General features: G+C 39.7%; 3 protein-coding genes across 3 annotated transcripts; all 3 read right to left on the reverse strand.

The window, feature by feature from the left end:
• Positions 1–107: 107 nt before the first annotated feature.
• Positions 108–4,177, reverse strand: bnip3la (BCL2 interacting protein 3 like a). The gene is made up of 6 exons (XM_034541185.1): positions 4,073–4,177; positions 2,675–2,945; positions 2,499–2,580; positions 2,305–2,411; positions 2,067–2,216; positions 108–1,701 (listed from the first exon to the last, which is right to left on the reverse strand). Exons 1-6 carry the CDS (start codon positions 4,122–4,124, stop codon positions 1,653–1,655), a joined length of 711 nt encoding a protein of 236 aa, XP_034397076.1. The 5' UTR covers positions 4,125–4,177; the 3' UTR covers positions 108–1,652.
• Positions 4,178–5,720: 1,543 nt separating this feature from the next.
• ppp2r2aa (protein phosphatase 2, regulatory subunit B, alpha a) lies at positions 5,721–15,006 on the reverse strand. The gene is made up of 10 exons (XM_034541457.1): positions 14,258–15,006; positions 13,823–13,900; positions 12,007–12,104; positions 11,599–11,761; positions 11,302–11,414; positions 10,859–11,036; positions 10,236–10,400; positions 9,462–9,631; positions 9,199–9,290; positions 5,721–8,771 (listed from the first exon to the last, which is right to left on the reverse strand). The coding sequence occupies exons 1-10, from the start codon at positions 14,262–14,264 to the stop codon at positions 8,492–8,494; spliced, it is 1,344 nt and encodes a 447-aa protein (XP_034397348.1). The 5' UTR covers positions 14,265–15,006; the 3' UTR covers positions 5,721–8,491.
• Positions 15,007–18,902: 3,896 nt separating this feature from the next.
• vps33a (VPS33A core subunit of CORVET and HOPS complexes) lies at positions 18,903–24,003 on the reverse strand. Its single transcript, XM_034542239.1, has 13 exons — positions 23,738–24,003; positions 23,314–23,379; positions 23,037–23,164; positions 22,742–22,928; positions 22,373–22,489; positions 22,094–22,268; positions 21,739–21,932; positions 21,095–21,221; positions 20,698–20,765; positions 20,331–20,468; positions 19,994–20,131; positions 19,738–19,906; positions 18,903–19,135 (listed from the first exon to the last, which is right to left on the reverse strand). Exons 1-13 carry the CDS (start codon positions 23,837–23,839, stop codon positions 18,942–18,944), a joined length of 1,803 nt encoding a protein of 600 aa, XP_034398130.1. The 5' UTR covers positions 23,840–24,003; the 3' UTR covers positions 18,903–18,941.
• Between the last annotated feature and the right edge of the window lie 208 nt (positions 24,004–24,211).

Genomic DNA, 24,211 nt, shown 5'->3' on the forward strand with positions numbered 1-24,211 from the left:
GTATGGAGCCCATAATAATGATTTGACATTTTATTAGTTATGTCCCTTAAATAATGCATTATGGTTTATTGAGCTCTATCCACTCTTTGTATTTATATCTCAGCCGCTGTATATAGTACAAACTTTATTTAAAATGTTATGTATTGCATACTGATTAACTGTACATGAGCCTGGTATGATGACATGTGTAGTTTATGAGTTACTAGGAGTTATATAATGCATTAAAGCCTATATGCATCTTGAGAGCTTTCAAACCAGTACTTTGATTATGGTGAATGATATTTTTCATATGATTCCATAATGTCATCCAATTACAAACGACAGAACAATCATCCACTCATCCAATCAGCATCAATATACAGATGTCACATGCATTTTCATCAGGAAATTCTCCTCTAGTTTTTCTCTAAATTCTACACACACTGGACACGTTTTATTGTATCATATTATGTGATATGATTGCACAGTGTAATCTACATAAAAGCCAGATAAAACTCTTCATTGAGGCCCCTGGAAATACTTTCCTCTGTGTTGGTTTCTGCTGACACTTCAGCAATTAAACAACAGAAAAAAACACATTACATACACTGCGACAGAGCTAGGTAATGATGATAATGCATTAATATCAATGTATAAACAAAGTATATAATGTCAAAAGGTGTCTATTACATTGGGCAGATCACAGCTTAAATTATTGTTCACATCTACATCTTTAAATATCTAAACAAATATCAGAAAATTAAAAAAAACAGTCTAAGATAAATCACCAATGTGCAGTGGTGAAAGAAACAATTTGGCACTTTGCCATTGCTTCTATATTAATGTTAAAGAATACGATATGTCGGCAAAAACAAATAAAAATAGCATATGGCCTGGTAAATTGCCATCATCCCAAGGTTGCTCTATCATAATATACTCAAACAACCCCCCTGTAAAAAGCAAGAACTACTCACTAGATCAATGTTTCAGCTTTACAATCTTAAAAACAAACAAACAAAGCTTTTAAAAGAAACCCTCAGGAGTCAACATGATACAACTTCTATTCTCAAAAATGTGTGGGATTTAAAAATGAATCCCACTGTGCAGCATCATATGTTTCCCCTCCATCAACTGCACCTTGAATGTTTAGCTCAAAAAGTTAAGGCGATAAAAGTCCCCTCTGTTCCCAGAGCCAATTCAAATTTGTTGTATTGTGGATATGGCGCATATTTTTGGTTCGTACACTCTGCCAACTGAGACAACAGTGGAGAGATGCCACTTCGGAAAAGTCCAAATTTCTCATGACATAACATCAAAACAAGTAGAGAACACTTCAACCCTTAAGCCACCTGACATCAAATCCTTGTCACATATTTTCTAGTTGAACAGGATGACTAATACTTTGCAGCTCTGACAGGGTCTGTCATCTACTGGTGGAAGAAGTTGGTGACAGCTGCTGGGTACAATGTTGCCCTGCGTCAAAATGTGATGGAGTGCAACCACATTACGTCATATGTATAACTCTACAACTACATCTACAATGTGACATAATTAAATGCTGACTGGAAGTGAAATGTGGGGGTACAATTGATGCAGAAAAACAGCTTGACTACAGGAGGATGTCAGAGAGACGTGGAGACAAGAGAACATCCAGGCACTGCTGCATCTTCTATTCAATAAGAGCTGGTGGAGGCTGTGGCAATTCTCTTCCCAATGTACACCCTAGAAGAAGATAAAACTATCCATCAATATCAGTTGATCAATTAAAACTAAGGAACAAATGTTCATAAACATCCAGGCCAGCCTGTTTTATAAATAAAGAATGCATGAGACCCAGGTCTGAGTAGACAGGCATCAGATACATAAATTACAGTCATCTTGGAAACCAAAATAGCAGTGTACTGATAAATTCACAATGACAATACTGACCCTTTCCTATGGCACATGGTGAGTCACTAAAAGACAAGTGTGGTACAAATACAAAACATCAGTGCAGATTGAGAAGATGTAACTTTGTTTTTCAATACAATGCTGAGCCTTGCATCGTGTCCCTGAATGACAATCGAACTGCATGAATTCAGACCTACCCAAGGCCAAGAACGACAATATGTGAGATGAGTAAGGAAGGGATGAAGACTTTGAGGAATTCAGCTGAGAAGATGCCACCTTTCTTCATGACCCCACTCTTTCTCATGCTGAGAGATACTGAACGTCGTGGGTGCCTGAAGTGGAACTCCCTGCAAGGAATAATCAAACAGTCAATTATTGCAAATTAAATTCAGAAAACAATATCCTGAACCACCATTAGTGAATGATTCTGCTTACTTTGGTGGAACGTTTTCTGGTCTGCTGGACCAGTCAGCGACCCAGTCTACTTCTTTGTTCATCAGGATGTCTTCCTCTCTGTCCTTCTCTTCACTATCGTCATCTGACTGCAAATATAGCGGCACAGTAATTAGGTTTTAATGTCAAATGACAAGACCTGAAAAGAGATTGCACATTTAAATATGTTGTTTTACCTGACTATCTCTTGGGCTAAGCATCTCCACATCAAAAGTTATCTGCCCCTCATCCTGATCTGGACTTGGTGGCCTGTGAGGACTGAGTCGACATATTGGGATAAAAAAAATCATTAAATTACGACACCAAATGCTAGCCTGAGCTTTAAAGCGCATATACTGGCACTTATTCCTACCTATTACAGGAGGAGCTACTCTGGCTGGATTCATGCTGTGCATCCAGGAGAATCTTTTCCATATCTCCATTGTGGATCGAGGAGGATGAGGGCACATGCTCTAGTCCTCCAATCAGTGTTTCATCAGTCTCAGGCACCCCTTCCAAGGTCTGCAGAGTTTGACTCATGCCAGCATTTGCATTTATTTGGTCTGCAGCAGGTGTCTCTGGAACATTGGCCTGCAAGGCCTGGGTCCCTGTGTTCCCATTCAGCTCCAGCTCTACCCAAGAGCCTTGGCAACACAAAGGTCAAGAGGAGGGAAGGGGGGACATTTAGCTTGTTGTGGTACAACCTAGCAGATTGTACACCAGAGACACACCTCTGCCTCCTTTCAAATGGAAAGAGCTGACCTACATTTCCTGCATCACTGATACTGTGCATTCAAATTAACTGTCTGTGCAATGCATCCGTGATAGCATGCATTCCTTTGTGGCCACTGCCCCACAAACAGCGTGCATGTTTGTTTGTTTTCCAGACGGGCGGTTGTTATGCAATCTCTAATGTCCAGCGGGCTCGGGGTTAGCACACAATATAAACCTCATGATAGCACGAGAAGGCCCCCCACCCTCCCTTTTGGCCTCGCTAAAAATAATATATAGTTGATGTATTTCGTCGACGCGCGCATACATGACTGATTATCCATCTACAGACGAGTTTGTCATTAATGCTGCTCTCATGTGATGTCTTGCATAACTGTGAAGTGCAATGTGAGACAATTGGCCGAGACATGTCGCTGTTGCAGCCGTGATGTTGTCACATATAAAAAAACACGCCCCGCTTTTCTGTCTGAGTAAACGCTTTAGTCCAATTGTTTATCAATTCAAGCCTGGACACCCCTTTGGTCAGTTTATTGTGTAAATGTGTTTTGGAGCTGTTAGTCTATGGTATATAGGTTGGGCTAACATCCTACCTTTGTCTTCCTTTATAATATATGTTTTGAGAGAAAGACTGTGTGGCCTGTTGAATAAAAAGGCGAGTCGACTACAGAAGGAGTGAGAGTGATAGGACCCATTGTTGGAAAAACGTTAAAAAGCATCAAATAAAAGCAACATATATTTCGTCTTTTGTCACAAACTTGTTTTCATTTTGGCTAGAGCCCGCCCAGGACTGACTTTTGTACGTGATTGGTTGCCCTTCCATCAATCAAACATATATCGCAGCGCGATTGGCTAAAGTGCGGTGACGTCGATCAACATCATCCTCCGCCCCTCCTAGAAGAAGAGGAAATAACGTGGCCGACGTAACTTTTACAATAAAATCTTGATTATACGGAGATTCTAAAAAACACACACACCCATTGGAAATATTTTAAATAGTCTTTGTAACGTGGAGCGCAGAAGCACCGGCGGCGGTACATACCGTGAAGACCGGGCTCCTCGTTATTGTTTTGTTGAGCAGCAGCGGTGGACATGTTGACTACCCAGTTTTAGAATTCATCAACATGACACGCAGACTAACTACGATGTGCGCATGCGCTACATCAGTCCAGAGTCAGACTAAGGATATCAGTAATGGGCAATTGCTTTCAGTCTCATAACACATCAGAAAATGACTCGACTTTGGGGATATTTACATTGATCTTTAGTACAACTTATGCATGTATGCACTAAAAAAGTGAAAAGAACCCCCAAAGTCGCTTTGGATAAAAGCGTCAGCTAAATGACATGTAATGTAATGTCTTATAATTCATAAACAACACAAAGAATATGTTCACCATCATTAGGTCCTCACTAGCTGATGAGCTGGAGTGCACAACCTGGGTGGACACTCTCTCTCTATAGCCGAGTCACCCGGAGTCTGTGCAGTGTTTAAGGATAGATGATAATAGTGAGGCTCTTCAAATAAGTGCTTGGGTGAACTTAACTATTAATGTGGGGAGGCAGGTATTTCCATTATTAGTGTTTCCTGTAGATTTGTAGAGATGGATGGGTCTATAGTATACATCTCCCCTCCTCCAGTTCCATAAAAAGTTCTTGTTGGTTGGTGTATTTTCAGTTTTCAGTATTTTCATCCTGGTAAGTACATTTTTTGACATCAGTTGAGTAAGATCTGCAATGTCTGGCACCACTGCAGGGAATTGAGAATATTGTGTCCCTTTGAAAGCAGAGCAGGGACTCTGCCTTGGTGATGCAATGGGCCTAATATAATCCTAGCCATGTTTTCACATGCTTTTTTAAATTCAATTTTATAACACAAAGCTCTACAATAACAAATCATATTTTGGGCAAGACTCCATGTAATCATTTCACATTTACAGCACATAATCTATCGGACACAAACCACAGAACAGATTGGTCTTTCATTCAGAAATCAGGTTTGAAAGTCTTTATTATTTTTCATCTAAATTGTTCTTTATTCCATTTGACAAAACATAGCTGTACAATGAACCATTTGTTGTTTTTAACCCCCCAAACTCTCCCACAATCTTTATTCAAGACTCCATTGAAAAAAAATGATCAAAACATACAAATTAATGACATTTACAAAAATAAAAAGTGCATTTTGTTTTAACTTAACTCAAATTTAGGCTGTTTCCTTGCACTTCCATGATCCCGTGTGTGGAGAGCAAGTTTCTTCTGACAATCCAAAAACATTATAGCAACTTGAATTTCAAAGAGTGTATGATCTACTTGTAAATAAGGCAGTTTTTAATAAAGTCTGAAAAGCTGCTTTTTTAAAAAGGTAAGAGGTTTTGATCACAGAGCAGTGGTAAATTCCCCTGAGCTGTCTCCTGTCTGGCACGCCAGAAAGTCAAAGAAAAATACTTATCTTCGGTCTTCTTTACACTATAAGAAAGGCATTAGGGTTCTTCTGAACGTCTTTGTGGATTTAAACCATAGCCTCAAACGATAGCTATGAAGACAATATGAGGGGAACGTGAAGATTAGTGAGTCGGTATTTCTCAAGAATGCCAGTGACTGTTTTGCAATATCGCTCTTAAACTCATATGGTCTTCAGATCACCTCTGCACCACCTTTTTTTTTTTTTTTTTTTTTATAAAAAAAAAAAAAAAAAAAAAAAGAAGCCAATTTTACATGATAAAAATCTTTTTCGTAAACAAAACATGCCGCTTCTGGTCTTGTATCATTCATATGCAGATTTTTGTATTTTCAAACATTTTTCAACAGGTGGTAAGAACAATAGTTATTTAAGCGTGAGTAAATGCTTCCTTTTAATGAATGACAGAACAATATGAGATCTCTGATCTCATAGTTTGAATGGACAGTTCCTTGTTGACCGTGAAATGGGGAAACTGTGCCAGATTATACAGGTTCATACATATGACATGAGGAATAGTACTTGACTGACCCTCACACAAACTTGCACCAGACACTAAAGAAAAGGAGTTTCGAAAAAGGCTGAAATAAAAGATTTGGACATTACCCAGAGCCCTGAGAGTGTGGCAATCAACCATAACACCACTGCATTAAGATGGGAGGTCATTATGGTGTCATCCTAGTGATAGGAAATAAGTTATTTAACGGTAAGAGTGACACATTAACTTACATAACGGTCCAGTGGACAAATGCGCTTCGTGCCCTGATCCAATGGCTTAATCTGTCATCAAAACATCATTTTAAAAGAGTGGAAAGCTGTGCTATAATCAACCTGTTGGCTCCAGAAGGGAAAATCGGTAGCGTGTGAATGAAGCCAAATGCAGCAGAGAAACATCAGAATTCATTATTTAAAGTATTTTCCCCCATGTTCAATACAGTCATTAACCACTTACATTAAACAATCTGCAAACCAAGTGCTTCACAAATTCTCCTTGTTAAATAAACAAGTCTGTATCCCCCTGCATCACAGGAAAAACAACATTTCATACAATAATTCAAAATCAGTAACTCTGCATTGTCAACTGAATTGACTAGCTTTAGGGAAAACTAGCTATAACAGTTGTGACATATGTTGATTTCAAATGTCTTTCCCATTGAGACCCATGAAGGTATGTTTCACAGCGAGCAAAAACATGAATGAAGAAAAACCATGGCGTTAGATCAAAATGAACTCAGAATCTAACTCCGAAGCATCCAAATAAGTTCTGCATAAACATCATTTACAGTCAGCCAAATAAAAAAAAAAATCTGTTGTAGTGCTTATGACTACAGAGGTACTGACACCTGAAAGTACTTTTCTTTGGACATCCCACGTGAGAAACGTCCCACTCCTTGAGGTCACAAAAGTCTCTAGCTTTTAAAGAAATACCCGCTTGAATGAACAAAATGTCCCAGTCATGACACAGAGGTCACCGCATCAGGTGACCTTCCATCTACAAATCAGTCCGAGATAGACAGCTAAAGAAAATACAGTGATCAGACTGTAATCCTATTGCCTTCATTTATACAAAAATAAACCAGCTATAGTGATTATGCTTTTTTGTATCATCAGGTACATTACAAAACAGAAACTCGATCCAGAGATTAAAGTAATCGATCAATCTGCAACAACACGACCGGCTTTGTGGGGAAGTTGGCAGCAGTACTCTATTTTGGTGCCACCGACCACGAGAGAATTAGGCAACGTCACGCCATTTTGCCCGTCCGACTACAAGCTTTTGTATCCTTGTCTGCTTTAAATGAATAACACTTTGAGTCTTTAGAACTGGTTACTTGATTCGCTCTCATTTAACTCCACAATACCCGACGCCGCTCTACTGACCATGTTAAAAAGGACTACATTGGTGTTTTGATTCTTTCTCCCATACACATTTTTTTTTGGGCCATTAACTAGAAGTTATGAAGACAATTCTGCTGACCATTGTAGTCATTTCAATGCACAATTAATCACAAACTCTATTCCAGAAGACGAACATTTAGAAACATGGATGTTTTTTTAAAGGATAATACCATTGTTTCTTGCTCATTTTAGGTAACTTGACTTTTAGTGTCAGATGTTGAGGTATGCTTGACTTTTCCTGCATGCAACTGCGTTAACACTGAACAACTACTTTGAATGAATCAAAGGTTCACTGTGATGAAATGCGTGTCAGTTAGTTGACTTTCTTACTGTAGAGAAATTAATATCAACCATCTAATAAACATTGGTAAGCTGTGGACAAAGGTTAGAAGTAATACAAGTTAATCTTTTTGCAGAGAATGAGTTAAAACCTGATAAAATATGAGAATAGTCCTTTAACAGCATAACCATACTGTACATTAGAAAAGAAGTGGTGAGTGAGCTTGGCAACTTGACAAATACTTGGGGCAAACATGGAGTGTTGACAGTTTGTATTAGCGATGTTTCAGGCCAGCACGAAAAGGAACTTGGTGACAGAAAGACATATAAACAGTTGAAAGAATTTCCTATTCAAACTAATAAAACATGGTAGCCACAGAATCTTGACAACTGGTAGCCATGTCATATACATGAATCATGTCAAGATGGCACAACAGAATAATGAAACAATCTAGCATGTGTGTTAAACACATTTCCCTTTGGTTTGGGATGTATTGGAGTTGCAAATGGTAGCTTAGTGAACCGAGTGCTCCTGCTGGAGAAAACCCATGACACTAAATCCCAAATTCTGGACTCTACAAACCCTGCATGTTTATATTTGTCATACACATAGAACATGTCCCTGTGTTGCCCTGCTTGGATGTACTGTGTTTATGATACTGTTTGTTGTTGACAGTGTAAGTCACATTCAATACTAAATTCACCAAGGGCAGATCATATCAAGATGTTGGGATTTAGGCAAAGACAAACAGATATTGTTGGTGTACGTGTATCAGATCAGTGGGGATCAAGCCGAAACAGATCTGAGCGGTTCAACAAAAGCTAGTTCAGTTTTTCCTGGAATATGTACAGATTGTTGGTGGTGGCCACAGCAATGATGTTGTCCAGAGGATGCCAGGCAGTGTGGAGGATCTTCTTGTTAAAGTCCAGACTGTCTACACTGATCTCATCCTTTTTGCGCTTCCCACCTGTGCTTACTTTGCGAGGTTTCAGGACAGATCTTGGCTTGCTGTTCTCCCGCGACGCCTCTAGGGTTACGTCCTGCCGATAGACTCTATCAAACATCCTGAAGAAGTTGTTGTAGGAACCGGTCATCACAACACTGCAGAGAGCCATGGCATTAGTGATTGATGGCACAACACATAACAATCGACGGTAGTAATTCAAAAAGTCAAAACGTGTTGTTCTCGGTTATGTACGGATACCAGAACATATGTAGAAGGCTCCTCTGCTACCCAGACCGAATCATTTGCAGCCTTATGCTCTGCACTGAGCTGGTAACCACATTAATTGATAAGCCAAATGTTGATGGCCAGTTCAGTTGGGTCAAATATGGGGCAGATCTAAGCATTTGCATGTCACATGCAAATTTAAAGTGGGTGGGATTCCAAATGCATGCTGAATAAACCATAGATCACTTTTAAAGTGCAAATGTTGCCTTCACAATGGTGACATCTAGTATCGACCAATACCCAAAAGGGCTTCTATTGAACCAGATATAAAAGACCTATAATAGATTAGAGACTCACCTGTCGTTCCCATTCCAACAGCACTCAAACTTGTCGAAGATGCAGTCATTCTCATAGAGGGAACACAATTTACTCCTGAGATATTCATGCACCTGTTAAAAGAATGTGATGAAGAGGTGTTGGAGTTACAAACAACAGTTGGGCAAGTGGGAAAATAATATTACGAGAGCATACTTTGAGTATGACTTCTGTGTAATTATCTATAGAAAAGAAACTGATGTAACAATAATTACTTTTCACTAAACATGGCAACAGTCACAGACCTGATATGTCTCTACTGGCCGGGACTCCATATTGAGATCCCAGATTTTGACAGACAGGTAGTCTCGGGTCATCATGTAGCGTCCACTGTGGCTGAACTTCACATCAGAGATGGATGAGATGATTTCAGAAAAGAACGAACGATTGTTTGGATCCTCTGGCTCTTCAAACTCTTCAAAAGGAAATGATGCAAGTCATTAGTATACTCTGCCTAACGGCCATTACTTGTGATGTAACATTACAGCCTGACATTTATGAGTGACAGTGAGCCAGCATACAGAACACCAGGACCCTGAAATCAAAGCAACTAAATGGACATTAGGAATCTTTGATTCCATTATTGACAACTGTGCTTTTCCGAATGTGGCAAGTAAAAATATTTTCCAGGAAAAAGGGTCACACAGGCGTGGCATTTAGCTAATAAGATTCTCCCAAGTTTGATCCTAAATACATCTATTCTACCAGCTACCTGGGATGCTACCTCCCAACCAAAATGTACAGGACTTAAAAAGCAACTCTAGTCAACATTTGTGTTGCTTTATATGTATACTAACATCACTACCCTTTACGGAAAGTCTGACCTCACAATTGAAATTGTCTGATCAGGTATTTATCGGGCTCTTGATATGCTTTATACTTTAGTAGAAGACAGTGCTGTTTCAACTAAAGTCAGCAGAGAAACAAAAAATAAAGAAAATATAACCCATTTCATTGTCTATCGTCTAATTTTAAAGGCACGCGCCAATTTAACTGTAGCTTAAATTAAATGATCTTACGTTTGGCGTGCTTGTCACACAGTGCTGATGCCCTCATGTCACACAAGCGGATGGTGCCCTTGCTGCTGCTGTAGACAAAAGTGTTACATTGGTTGGGGTGGAACTCCGCTGCTGTGATCACCTCTGTCAACTCCTCCATATTGGCTGGCTTAATGTCAACAATATCTGAAGAAGTGTGGTTAAGATCAAGACAGGCTTTCTCAACAGAAAGTCATGTAGTCAGCTCAATTCAGGACTAAAACATGCATTTACAACTACTTTGGCATCAAATGTACAAGTTAAACTTTGTCAAACATATACTATGGTATATTAGAGCAGCTCTGTATACAAGTTGAAAAGTCCTTGGTTTGGGTGACATCTGGTGGTAGCAGAATTTATGACACTGTGGTAGACAATTACATTATATATTTTGTACTTGTGTATCTGCCTTAAAACATTTAACCCAGTATAAGGACATGTTCTCGTTTTTTGTATGGCCTATATAATGGGGTTGATCAATTTACTGTTTTATCATATGAAAAATATGCAGTAGGTTTCAGTGTTGTTTCAGGGACTGGGTGAGAGAGATATAAAAATAAAATGAAATTATATAAATGAAATTATAATGAAAGAACAAAGGATACTAAAGCTGCGATCGGTGATCTCCAGATTCCATAGGTTGATGCGCAGGTCATCCGCAGACAGGTACGTCTCACAATCACTGTTGACTGAGATGGAGTTGATATGGTAGGTGTGAGCATTCGCAAACACCCGTCTCGGGCTAGCTTCCACCATCAAGTCCATGGGCCTGAATATTGGTACCTGAGGTGAGGCGCAGGATTAGTATCACATTAATTTCAGGGGAAATGTGTGGTAATCATATTGGCATTTATTTTATAATTCAGGTTTGTGCGATTGTTATATTTTAATAAGAACTGCCCCAAACTGGTATACAAGTCTAACAATATTCTACATGTGTTAATGTTATTAGTTACAACTCTTAGTTACAACTGGTACGATGTCAATATGCCTGCATGAATCAAAAACCACTGACAACTCAGACCGTGATAAAGCAAATGATACACACCCGTAGTGTTGTGACAGTATTGAGATCTCTGTATCGCCCATCTTCTTCCTTTAAATTGTAGCCCTCTGGTCTCTTGTCACGCTCACTAATTTTCCACAGCTTTATGGTTTTGTCTGAAATGAGCAAAAATAATGCAGAACTTCTCTCAAGTAACAAAAGAAACTGTGTACATTTAGATAACTTTAAATAACTACCAAATGGTGTCTCCGGAAGACGGATAGCTTAAAATAGATACAAATAACTAACTGACACTTATAGCAGTGAATAGATTTAATGAGAATATATTAGTTTACTAACCATTTGTAGACAAAAGAAACTGTGCTGCGTTCTGAGGCAACCAACGAATCTTGTTGATCTTCTCCTCGATCTCAAGGCTTTTTAGGTAGTCAAATTCAGGTTCATGGCTCTGGAAGGTGCTGTAAACATTGTACTCTCCTCTGCACTGTGGCTGATTCTTACTCTAGGAATGAAAGATAACAAGTATAAATATGTTAGAAATAAACCTATTCTGAGAGCAAAAGTGAGCATTTCATCTTATGCGAGATCAGAAGACATTCAATGTTTGTTTTCTTTCATATCATCGGCTTAAATTCTGAATTAGGCAAATGTACTACCAGTTTGACAAAGTTATGAATTTATTAAATGAGAAAAACGATTGTCAATGTCAGTAAATTGAGTTTAGTCAGATAAGTCACCAAAACTTACCTCTGGCTCCTGCTGAAAGATGACAACACGGCCCCCCTTATCCCCGGTGGCTAGTAGCTCCCCAGAGTGGTTGAATTCAACAGTAGATATGATGTCAGCTGTCAATGAGGTAGTGCAATAAGAAAAATTTTACTTTTTTTTTTTTTTAAAGCTAGGTGCACATGTTGTATTAGCTACTGTGGTAGGGAGCCTGTTTAGCACATTTGAGATAATAAGACAATAATGTTGCACTAGTAAGCAAAGTTGTTCTGGTTCAATTAGTTATTTCCTGCAAATGACACCCCAAATCCTCGAAAAGCACATCAACCATGGTAAAAAAACAAAAAACACAGCAGTGACGTACATGTGTGCACTGGAACTAAAAGTCTACTCAACACTCATTGGAAGGCAACAATTAGCCAGCTATTCAGGACTTTTCAAAGGCAAGCATTCTCATCAAATCCTACAATCAAACCCTGTTTAGAGGCTGGCTGTATTCTGAGCTAGCGCAATCCTTAATATACACTATGGTATTGTTAACACAGCACACAAAGTGCCTGATACAATCCGACACCGTACAAACTTTCATATAAAGCAAAAGTACTAAACTATTGTAGTGTTTTCAGCCTGTGTGTGTGCACTGCTATGTACCGACACAAGGAGAGGATCACACATACACTTGTTGCGAGGCAAAGCTTACTGTAAACAACTGTGCAGTCCTTCACACACCAAGTCATCATCTACTGTAAACATAGGTGTGTATGGCACTGGTGAATTAACTCATTGGACAATAGGAAAAGGGGTGGTTATCTTCCAACACTAGTTTATCTGTTAGAGTAAAAACAGTATACATAGTGTAAATAAAATCTACTCCATGGGCTCTAATTTGTTTCAACTTTGTGCGTTAATTAACCTAATTGAATTATCTACTGTGTAAATATTATTCATAACACTGCAATGGTCACGAGAGACAAGGGAGGAAATGGTCATGTTTCCTCCCTTGTCCCTCGTGATATCTAGACATGCAAGCGTCAAGCGAGACACAATGGTTAGTAAGGATAATCACAGACATCATTGTCATCCAGGGTTTCTAGTGGGAACTGCATTGTGGTAAAAAAAGAGTTAAATTAAATATGTCCTAATTTGAATTATCAAGTAACCAAGATTGTGTTTCTGGAATGGCACTTTTATTATTATGGTTCATTTGGCATGGCATTTTGTGATGCTTTGAGCATCACAAACTAATTTCCTTTCACCTCCATGGTATTGGATTTGCAGTAGAAGGCAGCTATGGGGGAAGCTTTTACTTTGACTGGGCCAATCAACTGAACGTATGACTTATGTGCACACTGTGCAACACAAGCAAACCAATTGCTACATTAAACCAAATAAACAAATTGCTTCAATAAACTTTAGACTTTTTTAAGAAATGCTCATGCCCAGTGGAGGTAAAAACCTGCCACTATTCAAGTCCGATGTGCATTTCACTCCCAAACATGCACATATTAAAATCACAGACCCTCACACACACACTCAGGGGAATTGTAAAAGTTGTGACATTTTACATGAATTAAGCTAAACATAGATGAACACAGTTCTACTCGGCTGTAACAGGCCTGCTGAACTATCAGCATCATCATCTGGTATGTGCCTTACCAATCACCCTTTTATTACAGGTCAATTCTCTAGAACAACGGTCACTCAGAACATGCACGACAGTTCAAACGAAACGTGTAGCACAAGCTTTAAAGCCAGCATAAAAAACAAGCATGCATACGATATGTATATGAGCAGGTTAGCAACTGCTAACGTTGAGTGAACAACCACATGGACTTACCTTCCGCGACATCATCGTCAATCGCTCCTTTGACTTGGGAAAAGCACCACTGCACATCACTGGTCCCACCACCGGCTCCTACATGAAACACAAGTTGTAACACACCGCCATAAAAGACAACTTTACCCGCGTTAGTCCGGTGCTCAAATCAGTAATATAAGAACAATGTCCCACATATGTTACATGTTTTAACTTGCGTGACATATTCCCAAACAAAAGGCGATGGTTTGGCAGGTTATACGTGTTTAAAAACTCTCCCTTTCACAACGTCAATGACACGAGCATCTTGGAAGTATGCTAACTTGCTAGCTCGCTTGCGGTTGTTCACGTTAACGACAACAGAGAGACGAGCATGTCGTCCCTGCAGAGCGGGACGTGAACCGGTGGGTGTAAAAGAAGCACCAGACACTCTGGCGGTCTTTCTAACGTAGTTACCTGCCATGGTGAGCGACTCAGACAGAGAGGGTATCTGTGTAGCGGGCTCGGGCCCTGGACTGGAGCAGTGCTGACCCGGGTCGGTTCTGGCCGAGGAGCAGTAGACCAGTACTGCTGCTCGTATTAACTCAGCAAGGACCGCACAAGTCGTCGTCCCAGTTGCTGTAGACAGCACGAAACTGCTTTTAAAGCAAATAACGTGAACTATAATGCTGAACACTGAATGTTAGACTTTGCACTCCACTTTGAGATTTCCCTCGCCTCTGCCTCTCCCAGCATTTCAAAATGGCGCAACGCGGGCGGCGTTCATCGGGCATCACACAGAGAGCGCCGAGGGTGCACCATGAAATATTAATCTGTCTGACTCCTGAGCCGTCAACGACGTGGGTCTTTTTCTTGTCTCCGGATAGCACACTGTTGATGTATTTATAGCGCGTTAAATGTTTTATTAAAAGTTATAAGGACTTTGTATTTCTCCAAAACCCCTATGTCTTACCCCCGCCCGTGTGGATTGTTCCACTAATAAAATCGAACAAACACGCGCACGCAGGGTTCATTTTTGGTTTAACAGCAAAAGTGAAGAAAAAACGAGATTTTAGATAGACTTTGGTATATTAGACTTTGTTTTTGTTTTTAAAAGATAAAATTAAAGTGGAAAAGTAAATAGCCTATTGTAGTTATGTCAATAATTAAAAATACATTTTGGAGTGCTGCTCCGGAAGATTTACAACATCCGATCGTTTGCATGTTTGGTTTGCACCCATAAAACACCCTAAAAAACCAAGCACTTCCGGTTCTACCTGCAACTTCCACCAATGAGCTTCCTGGATTTATGGATCTGCCGCAATTTCTAGCACTTGCTGAACTTCCGTTTTAGAAGATGCCACTCTGAAAAGGGCGCCTCGGTGCATATGTAAAAGCAATGACAAACTAACTACTCCTGTGCAGACAGAACTTCAGGCACATATACCTGCAATGGGGAGCAAGAGCAAACACATTGTCAACCTTTGTCACAAGAGACATTTTTAGTTTTCAAAGCTAGAAAAGCTCAGGTGTTTAACCACCATGACAGTGTGACAATGATACAGCATGTCCAATTTGACCCAAGTGAAGCAGCTAAATGGAGTTCAGCTAATATTCATTTTGATCATTTACACCTTTGCTTTTCCCCCTGTGATATGTCAAAATGTCTTCTGTGTCCATGAAGAAGGTCTATTGACACATCCCTCTCCCAATCCCACTCTTTGTCCATCCTTTTGTGTGCATTATTATGGTATGTGGCAAATCATTTGTAATAACTGTTTTGGGCATATAATTACTATAAGATAGTGCCAGCAGATCGATAACAGGAAACAAGGGAGAGAGAGAGAGAGATGCAAAAAACTGGGTACATTGTTGGATGGCATTTTATCTCCAAAGTCGTGGGAGCACCCCAGTTTTGGACAATTTGACTATTCACAAATGCATTTAGGAATATGCACCTTGTGGACAATATGGATTGAAATGATTAAGGCCTTAAGTACATTTTAACTCTACCAGAAAAAAATGCAGGTATTTTCTTAAGACCCAATACATTTCTGTTTATATTGTGCTAGTGCTGACAAAATCGATAACACAATTGCAACATTATTAAATTAATGAATTCACATGCAGTAAACTTTAAGGCCCTCTGGGAACCTGGGGCTTTTCTGGTGATTCAGCTTTCCCAAACACACAAGATCCCATCAGAAGGGACAACTTTGATTCACTAATTCATTTAGGAGATATTAGTCACTGTCGTGCTCATATTCCTTATTTACATAAAGATGTTTTGTTTCAAGTTTCATATGTGCTTCCCAGGGGAAAAAAACACACAATTCAAGCTTTTATCAATCAAGAATACACAATACTGGTTTTGTATGGTACACAACCATACAAACATGTTTTATATAGCTTCACTGTGGTCATTTTTGCAACTCAGCAGATATCACAGTTTCTAAATTACATGGTTGATAGATATGCCGGCAAAAGTCTGTTTGAACTATTAACAACAACAAAAATACACTAAAGCCGTGAGCACTACTGCAGAGGGTGAATCAAATCAAATCAAAAACATGATCACTCCAGCTGATCCCTCAAACTGTATAGCTGTTGTATGTGGATACATTCATTTATAGGAACTGCATACAAATCCCAAGGTCTGCCTGGTAAACTTCAGTCAGAAAACCAGATTATTCTTCAACAGTCAGTTCCTTTTCACTTTCCCACCATAAAGTAAGTGGTCCACCTGGCGAGGAGCAAAGCACCAAACAGCACGGTGTAGCTGAATAGAACAAATTTGAGGACCTCCCTGAACGTCCGGAGGAAGCGGATTATTAAGGGGTCCACATCCAAAGGCTCCTGCTGTGTCTTCTGCCTGCGACCAGGTTGAACCAGGTGTCCCATGTCCCCACCTCGACCCATTCTGCAAACACACACGTTTGTCAAATTTAGAATAAATAAAAAACTGTAATGTCCAACAGGGTGGCCCATTTGAAAGTTAATTAAAAAAATATGTAGCACATGACAAGACTAACAGTATGAATACTTATTAAATGAAATAGGACTAAAAACATTAAAACATGTTCTTTGTTTCCATGCTTCCTTAAGTTGTAAATATTTTCATTTTAGTGCTTTATGTATTATTAAATGTGTTCAAGTTTATTTATATGAGAGTTGTTGATTTGTTCCTCGCCTTGTAGAAGCTGAGGAGGCAGCATAGTCACAAGACCACTATTAATAATTTATCTGTAAATTGTACTAAGTGGATGCAGTATTGATCTGCTTTGTTTGTGGATAGTCACACACAATACAGAATATTGAACATCCACGTCTACGATGTTTTAAACTCTCAAGCTATTTTTAGGGAGACTTGTGGAAGCTATAACATGCTGACTAACATTGAATAGCATATGTTCCTCGGACTACAGAAGTTGCAGCCTGCAAATAAATGAGCATATCATATTCATCATATTCAATACAATCATGCTAATACAAAAGCATTACAATAATGTTAATACAAGGCAGTCGGTTTTCTTCAAAAATGTGTTGTCTTGTCCTGGTAAAGGTTTAACAGATATAAAACTAAACTAAATCACACATGAATGAATGAAAAACAAGCGAAAGACATCTCATATGAAATAATAAATAAAGTAATACAAACTTAAACCAATCATACCTTGGTGTTGTTGAGACAGGAACTGATTATAAAGTGGGTTCCTGTGCTTCCAGCCCTGAAGTCCAAGTTTGTGTGTTCAGCCCTGAGCGTTTCAAGCCCTTGTGGCAGAGGAGGAGCCAAAGGCAATAACTGATCACAGATCAGAATCCCTTGGGATTGATCTAATGGGAGTTTAAGTCTTCAGTGCACCTGCTCCTCACACAAAGGGGTTTTAGTGTCAGATTTTTTCCATCAAGCAAAAAAAACACAGAATTAATTTTAAATCCATTGAATCAAAGCAGTTCCCAAGTCCTCTAGCCAATCAACATGGAGGAAATTAACATAGATTTACTCAAGAATCGTTCACCAAAACATCGGAGTGCTGTCAGCAGGTCTCCCTATGTTCATAGTGTAAGGCACGGAAAAGGTATTGACTGAAACAGAGATCAAACACCCTCCTGTAGGACAGTTTCCCTCTCCCGGAACATGGAGCAAATGGCCTCCTAATTCAATCAGTGTCCTGCACTGTCAAATCATCGGCTGCCGTGGGCTGAGCTCTCTAGACAGTGCAGGGCCATTATCGGCTGATCAGGGGCCTGTTACTGCGCTAATTGCTCCTTCAGAGAGCTGGACCGCTGCTGACGAATACACTCCCCATCCCTGCCCCTCATCTGCTCTCCCTTATCACAATTAGCTTTCTGAAAATTATCTAGTAAAAAATAAGGAAAATGGTTTCCTAAAAGATCAGGTCATTTAAGACAAATTTCAGTTAGTAAAGACTTTATTTACCTATTATTAGCCCAGCAAAAGCCACAGAAAGCTACCTACAAAAGCCTTCAAACATTGAAGAAGTGCACCTTTAATTATCTTATCCATGACAGCATCTCAAGCATCAAAAATGTTTTAAACCATACATACATATTTACAGTTCCTCCTAGGTAGAGCAATGACCTCAGTCATGGAAACATAGCCAGAGAACAAAGGGATGTGATAAACAGTTGCATTAAACCAGCTCTATATTATATTGTCTGTGTGCCAATCAAGGACAGGAAAAACATAATCTTGGTACCATGTGGTGCTTCTGACAACTAGAAGCACTATGGAGCAATGTTTTCACAAGTGGGTCAACATTGTGTTTGTATCATGCACATGCACGAGGCTGCAGGTGCCAGGTTTACACTATTCCACTGATTTGTGGTTAAAGCGTAGTAAAGCACCAGCAAAGACAAGCAAGAAAACATGGATATAACAATGCACTATTCAAAATATTCAATAAATCAACTTTCAAATGCACTGAACAGGTTTTTCAGTGCTCAAGGATACACAACACATTTTGGTGAGTAGCACAGAGTAAAGAAAACTCCACAGGGCACCTTTACAGAGCCTGTTGTTCCTCAGACATCAATGCAACACCTGCAGTACACGGATATGGATACAAAAAAACAGCTGCTGAGTTTTTCTGATGGCTGGAGGGGTTGTTTGATGTGGCCAGGTGTACATGCAGGTGACTCAGGAGATCTGGGATTCAGGCCGGTCCATGAGAGATTTGATCCAAGTTGTACCATTTAAGAGTTTTGTGGTGGCTATAATATACTCCATCCCACTGTCTTCCATTTGAGAGAGGAAACGAAGAGCGGCTATTTCTGCATACGTCACTCCGCCGAGGAAGAACACCAGCGTTGTCCGGTTCTCCCCCTGCTGACCTGTACGACAGTAAAAGGAGACGCATGTCACTCAAAACAAAAAGGTAAACGTTAATTTAAGTATTACTGTCAGCAAATGTCTTACTTTAACAAGAATTAAACTGAACATTACAGCACCAAATTGTAAAAACACTAATTTAGTCTTCACTCTCCCCCTAGATTACAGTCCTTTATTATCACCTTTTAATATCCAATGTGAGGCAAGCATGTAGAAACAAGTCAACTGTCTAAAGCCCAAACTCGCTGTTCTAATTAGCACATTTCAAACTGAGTGTATAATTAAATTCATTATTCACATCAATGTAACACCTTCCACTGCCAATATGAAAAGATGGGAGGAAACTGAAGGAAAGCCCTGGTGGTCACTGACAAATGAAGCACAGCATGCTTTTCATCTCGCCTTCTCTTCAACACAGACACAAACAGCGTGTCTGTGCTATTGTCAGCTTTGTGCCATCAATCTGCTGCTGGTCAGCGTTTGACTTTGACAAAAAACAAAAGACTGTGTCTTATCTACACGGAGCAGGTTGGAGGTCATTAACTTGTATTCTGTTTGCCGAGCAGCAGGACAAACAGCAGACCCAGTTTGCATTTGTCCTTACGTTTCTTGTGAAGGCCGGCGGGGAGCTGCTGTCTCTCCTCAAAGTGTGGGCCCGGAAGCATTTTCAGCACCTCTTCGATGCTACGCCAGCCGGGCCTGGCCAAGACCTGAGTCAGTCGAACACTTAGTGGAGCGTAGCCACTGTACACATAGGAGATGTCGTTGGGATTCTGAGGAAATCAACAACAAAAGGCAGTGAGGTCAAGGTACTTCTTAAAAGTGCATGGGTTTAATCCTCGTTTTTTAAAATTGTGTACCTGTTCATTGGCGTCCTCCAGCCACAGTTTGAGGGTTTTTCTTATGGTGGGGTAGTTATTCCTTGAGCTTGTCTGTGGCTTCAACAGACTTGCCTTCTCTAGGTTGTTCAGTGTCAGTATGTGTTCATAACCATAGGTCTTCAGAACAGACAAGATCAAGGTATTATTAAAGAAATCGTCAACTACCAGTTTCATTTAAGTCATTTTTGAAGAATAAAGCCACAATATACTGCATTTGTGACATATTTTTCTTTGTTGATGCAAAATAAATGTACATTATTTGCAAAAAAGAAAAAACACCAGCACCAAAAATAAATCTTTGTGTCTTTGACTTCACCTGGAGAATCTCCCTCTTATAGTAGTCGAACACCTTCTGCTTGAGGCCGTTGTTGCAGACAGACTGCATACACACCAGACGCAGTATCTTGATCAGTGGATCCTTTTGGGCAATGCAGTCTTCGATATATGGGTTCACCTGGATAGTAACACAGCATTTCTCAGAACCTTTGTGCACCCAAAGATAAAGTATATAAATCACTTCTCTTTTATAGAAGATACAAAACTTGAATAACAGATATATTTCCTATTATTTTGAGGATTTCAATAAACTGTAGTGAAACCAAATGAAACCATGGTATATCTCTGCACATGCTGATGTGCCAGATTACCTTTGGAAAAACAATATACAGATAGATGAAGAATACCTTGTCTGTTTCGACTCCAGTCATAAACTCCTGCTCCACTGTTAGATTATCAAAGAATGCCTCAGATGCTGAAACATGAGACTATAGTTAGATTTTATGACATTATACCTAACCTAGATGACACCTCAAACACACAATGGTGTAAGAACAAAGAAATACGGGATTCTTAAAACCATGGAGAATTAAAATCATTACTCTAAAGACAGTGCCCTGAGTAAAAATGGTAATTGTTACTTTTTTCAAATAAATAAATAAATGTTTTTTTCAAATAAAGATTGTGTGAAGGTTTTAGGCTTTATTAGGTCATAATTAAAATATGGTGTGAGAATGAGTCTAAAATGCGAACAGAATATAATATAAAGCAGTTTAAGGGGAAAAGAAAGGGGTTATTGCATACTGGTGATATCCTTGATCAGCTCAGCTATAGAAGTGTGGTTGGCCAGCGAGCTTCGAGCTGCCTGCATGTGGGGCAACTGAGACACAAACTGCTTTATTTCTCCCACTGTTTTCGCATTGTGGCGCCCCTGAAAAAGACAGGAAAAATATCCCTTTACCTGCTGAGGCGATAATAAGTTGGATACTACAGTTTTCTTACTTACTTACTTACTTACTTACTTTCTAAGCGTCTTACCCTCCATCAGCAAAGAGGAGCCTGCTCATACTCATTGCTTTCCAGGGTGAAACACCTCCGATGGTGCATAACTTTGATTATCTGTACTAATATAGCGTGCATTACAATCAAAATATCGGAAGAATGGCACTTTGCTTGGTCTCGTTAAGGCTTAATCGATCTAGTACTTTATCTTATCTTGAGGCGATTGTCATCATTTCCCTAACATCATGGATTTCTGTTATGACCTTTGTGGTAAAAGGCCAGAGAGATTACAACCAGATCAGCTGAGATGTCTGGAGGTAATCCAATGGAGCTCCCTGAAAGCATGTGGCATTGCAACAACTTTTATCTTTTTACATTATAGTAATGAATATTACACTATAATAATTTTAGAGCAGGAAAATATGCAACGATGAGGCAAGACCAACCTCAAAGGCCGCTGAAATTATTTTGGCCTTCTTGCTGAGCGCCGCTCCGACAGCGTTGAAATTTTTGTCCCGTATTTCTGCATACAGTTCCTCTGCCGAGTTGAGCTGTAACTTCTTGGGCTCTGTGGGTAAATCTTTACTCGCCTCACCTTGCTTTTTCTGCGCAAACTTCTCAGGAGGCAACTTCACATAACCTTTGAGTCAGAGGGAGTAAAAACAAGGATTGTCGATAAAAAATAGAAGCAGAGGATATTCAATAAACACACAAATATAAGCAGACTTAAGATAACTATGACAGTGCATTCATATCAGACATTCACACAAAGTGAGGTGTCAACAAAAGGTTTGTTCTGACCGTTAGTTATTCCATAGATCTCGTCAATGAGACCCTCGTAGGTGAGCTGTGTGGCCAGAGGAGTGAGCAGGTCAACATTACGGTCCAGGAGGAGCAGAGTATCGAACACTGGAAGGATCTGATTCTGACTGCCGGCAAACTCCCTCTTCATTCGCAGCATCATGTTGGCAACATGCTAAGAACAAGCAGATAATTACTTTCTCAAACAAACTCCTGGTTGCAGCTGAGACTGTGCAATTAACAGTTTAAAATAATGATTCCACTTGGAACAATACTCACTCGAGCACACTCTCCTTTCCCATATATCTGTGGAATGGTGCCATACAGTGCCTGTAGGTTTATGAGGCCTTTGGCTGTGTGGTAAAGGCTTGTTTGGTCATTTTCTAAGTAGCACTCCTGTAAGAGAAATGAGGGAGAAAAACTAAAGGTTATCGCAGTTAAAAAATAAACCGCAGCTCAAAAATCTGGAAGAAGGGTGACATTTAAAAAATGTAGTTCAAGAGATCTTACATATTTGAACAGTACTTCTTATTATGTCATGATATTGAACTGCTGCTGATTTGAAATCTAATCTCTACTGAATAACAACACATAGATACCTAATAGAGCAGCACAATGGTTGATCTAAAATGTACAAGTTAAACTCACCCTGAAAGCACTTTCATACTCCATGGAGAGCAGATCGCCATCATAGGGGATCAGGTCCAGGATATACTCGTCAATGTTGATGAAGGAGGCCAACACACCCTGCTCCTTCAGCCGCTGTTCACACAGCACGCTCCGCCGAGGCACAAACAAAATGTGGAAGTCTCGTGACGACTGCAACTTGTCCTCACTGAAGTTGCACAATCCAGGAGAAAGGTGTTAAATACCATAAACAAATGATTTCCCTTAAAGCATTGTTAAAAACTGTGGGGCTTGAAAACGAGACACAAAAACAGACCTGAATACATTCTCAGCAATGATGTCCATGAGCTCCAGTCTTGGACGAACAAAGAAAATGATATTTTTGACGTCAGCAGGGGGGACCCTGCCACTCTTGAGGGTGAACATCTTCTCCACTTCATGTTCCTGAAAAACACAGTAATAAACATACAGCATGCATTTGATCTCCGATTAACAAAAAAAAAACAAGCAGTGTTAAAGATGGTACATTAATTACTGTGTCTTTGATCTGGCTTCCTTTCACAATACAAAACCTGTGCACAGAAAGCTCTCACCTTCAGTAGAGAGTACTGTGCTATCAATCCAAAAGGTCCCGTAAGGTATTCATCCCAAACGATGGCCTGCAAGCAAAGGAACATAAAGCCACGTATTTCAGTAGCACATCCTGAAAAATCCCCTGTATGCGGAAAGGTTTGCTGTCAGTGTCACCTATGATTTAGCTGTAAGCTAATTGTTCAGCTAATTGTAGCATAAAGGAAAACATAAACTGACATGGAGATACACCTGTAACTATTATCAGATGTAGTGTTTAAATGATATTCACACTCAAAACATAACTACTTTTTAAAATAACCTGAATGTATTTTGCAAGGAGTGTCGACCATTGACAGCTAACGCTACAAGAGGCGAGCTGAACTGATCCATGGGTGCATAACTGTCACTGCGTCGAACATGTTTCACGTGTTGTGTTTGCATTACCTTGCTTCCCGCACATTTGTCCAAAAACTCTCGAAGGTCTTTTCGTGCTACTTCTCTCAAAATGTTTAAATTGACTCTACCGTACGATAGGTGGGCAGCCATGTTTCTCTATCAGCAACAACATAACCGATCAGGTGACTACAGCGGCAAAATTCAATCACGTGACAAAAGATGACACGATATCAAGATAGTTCCCCTCAAATGCAACGTTCCAGTTTAGCTACGTAAAATCTAAACGGTCGAACAAATAACGGCAGGTTCGCGATCCACTTTAGGCAAGTGGCAGCTAATGTATGTTACGCGTGCGTATTAGGTGCTCGTTAAACAACGTGAGAAAAGGCAGTTTTGAGAAATATTTGTATCTCACATACACACAGATACCGGTAGATTAATCATATATTTATTTGTATATGCAGTCTATGGCGTAGACCACATGTATCAGAGTAAAACGTTCACAATTTGAGTATTCTAAGT

The sequence above is a fragment of the Cyclopterus lumpus genome, chromosome 9 (genome assembly GCF_009769545.1).
Source record: "Cyclopterus lumpus isolate fCycLum1 chromosome 9, fCycLum1.pri, whole genome shotgun sequence".
Classification (NCBI taxonomy): domain Eukaryota; kingdom Metazoa; phylum Chordata; class Actinopteri; order Perciformes; family Cyclopteridae; genus Cyclopterus; species Cyclopterus lumpus.

Coding starts and splice junctions, on each gene's coding strand:
- ppp2r2aa (XM_034541457.1), bottom strand. Junction 11,762..12,006: donor TCTTTCAGCAGGAGCCAGAG/GTAAGTTTTGGT, acceptor TTTCATTCCTAG/AGTAAGAATCAGCCACAGTG. Junction 11,415..11,598: donor GTTTCTTTTGTCTACAAATG/GTTAGTAAACTA, acceptor TGCTCATTTCAG/ACAAAACCATAAAGCTGTGG.
- vps33a (XM_034542239.1), bottom strand. CDS start 23,839: ATGGCTGCCCACCTATCGTACGGTAGAGTCAATTTAAACATTTTGAGA. Junction 23,165..23,313: donor CACAGTACTCTCTACTGAAG/GTGAGAGCTTTC, acceptor TGTGTTTTTCAG/GAACATGAAGTGGAGAAGAT. Junction 20,469..20,697: donor CTGGAGTCGAAACAGACAAG/GTATTCTTCATC, acceptor GTTACTATCCAG/GTGAACCCATATATCGAAGA.
- bnip3la (XM_034541185.1), bottom strand. CDS start 4,124: ATGTCCACCGCTGCTGCTCAACAAAACAATAACGAGGAGCCCGGTCTT. Junction 2,412..2,498: donor TTAGCCCAAGAGATAGTCAG/GTAAAACAACAT, acceptor CTATATTTGCAG/TCAGATGACGATAGTGAAGA. Junction 2,217..2,304: donor CCAGAAAACGTTCCACCAAA/GTAAGCAGAATC, acceptor TATTCCTTGCAG/GGAGTTCCACTTCAGGCACC.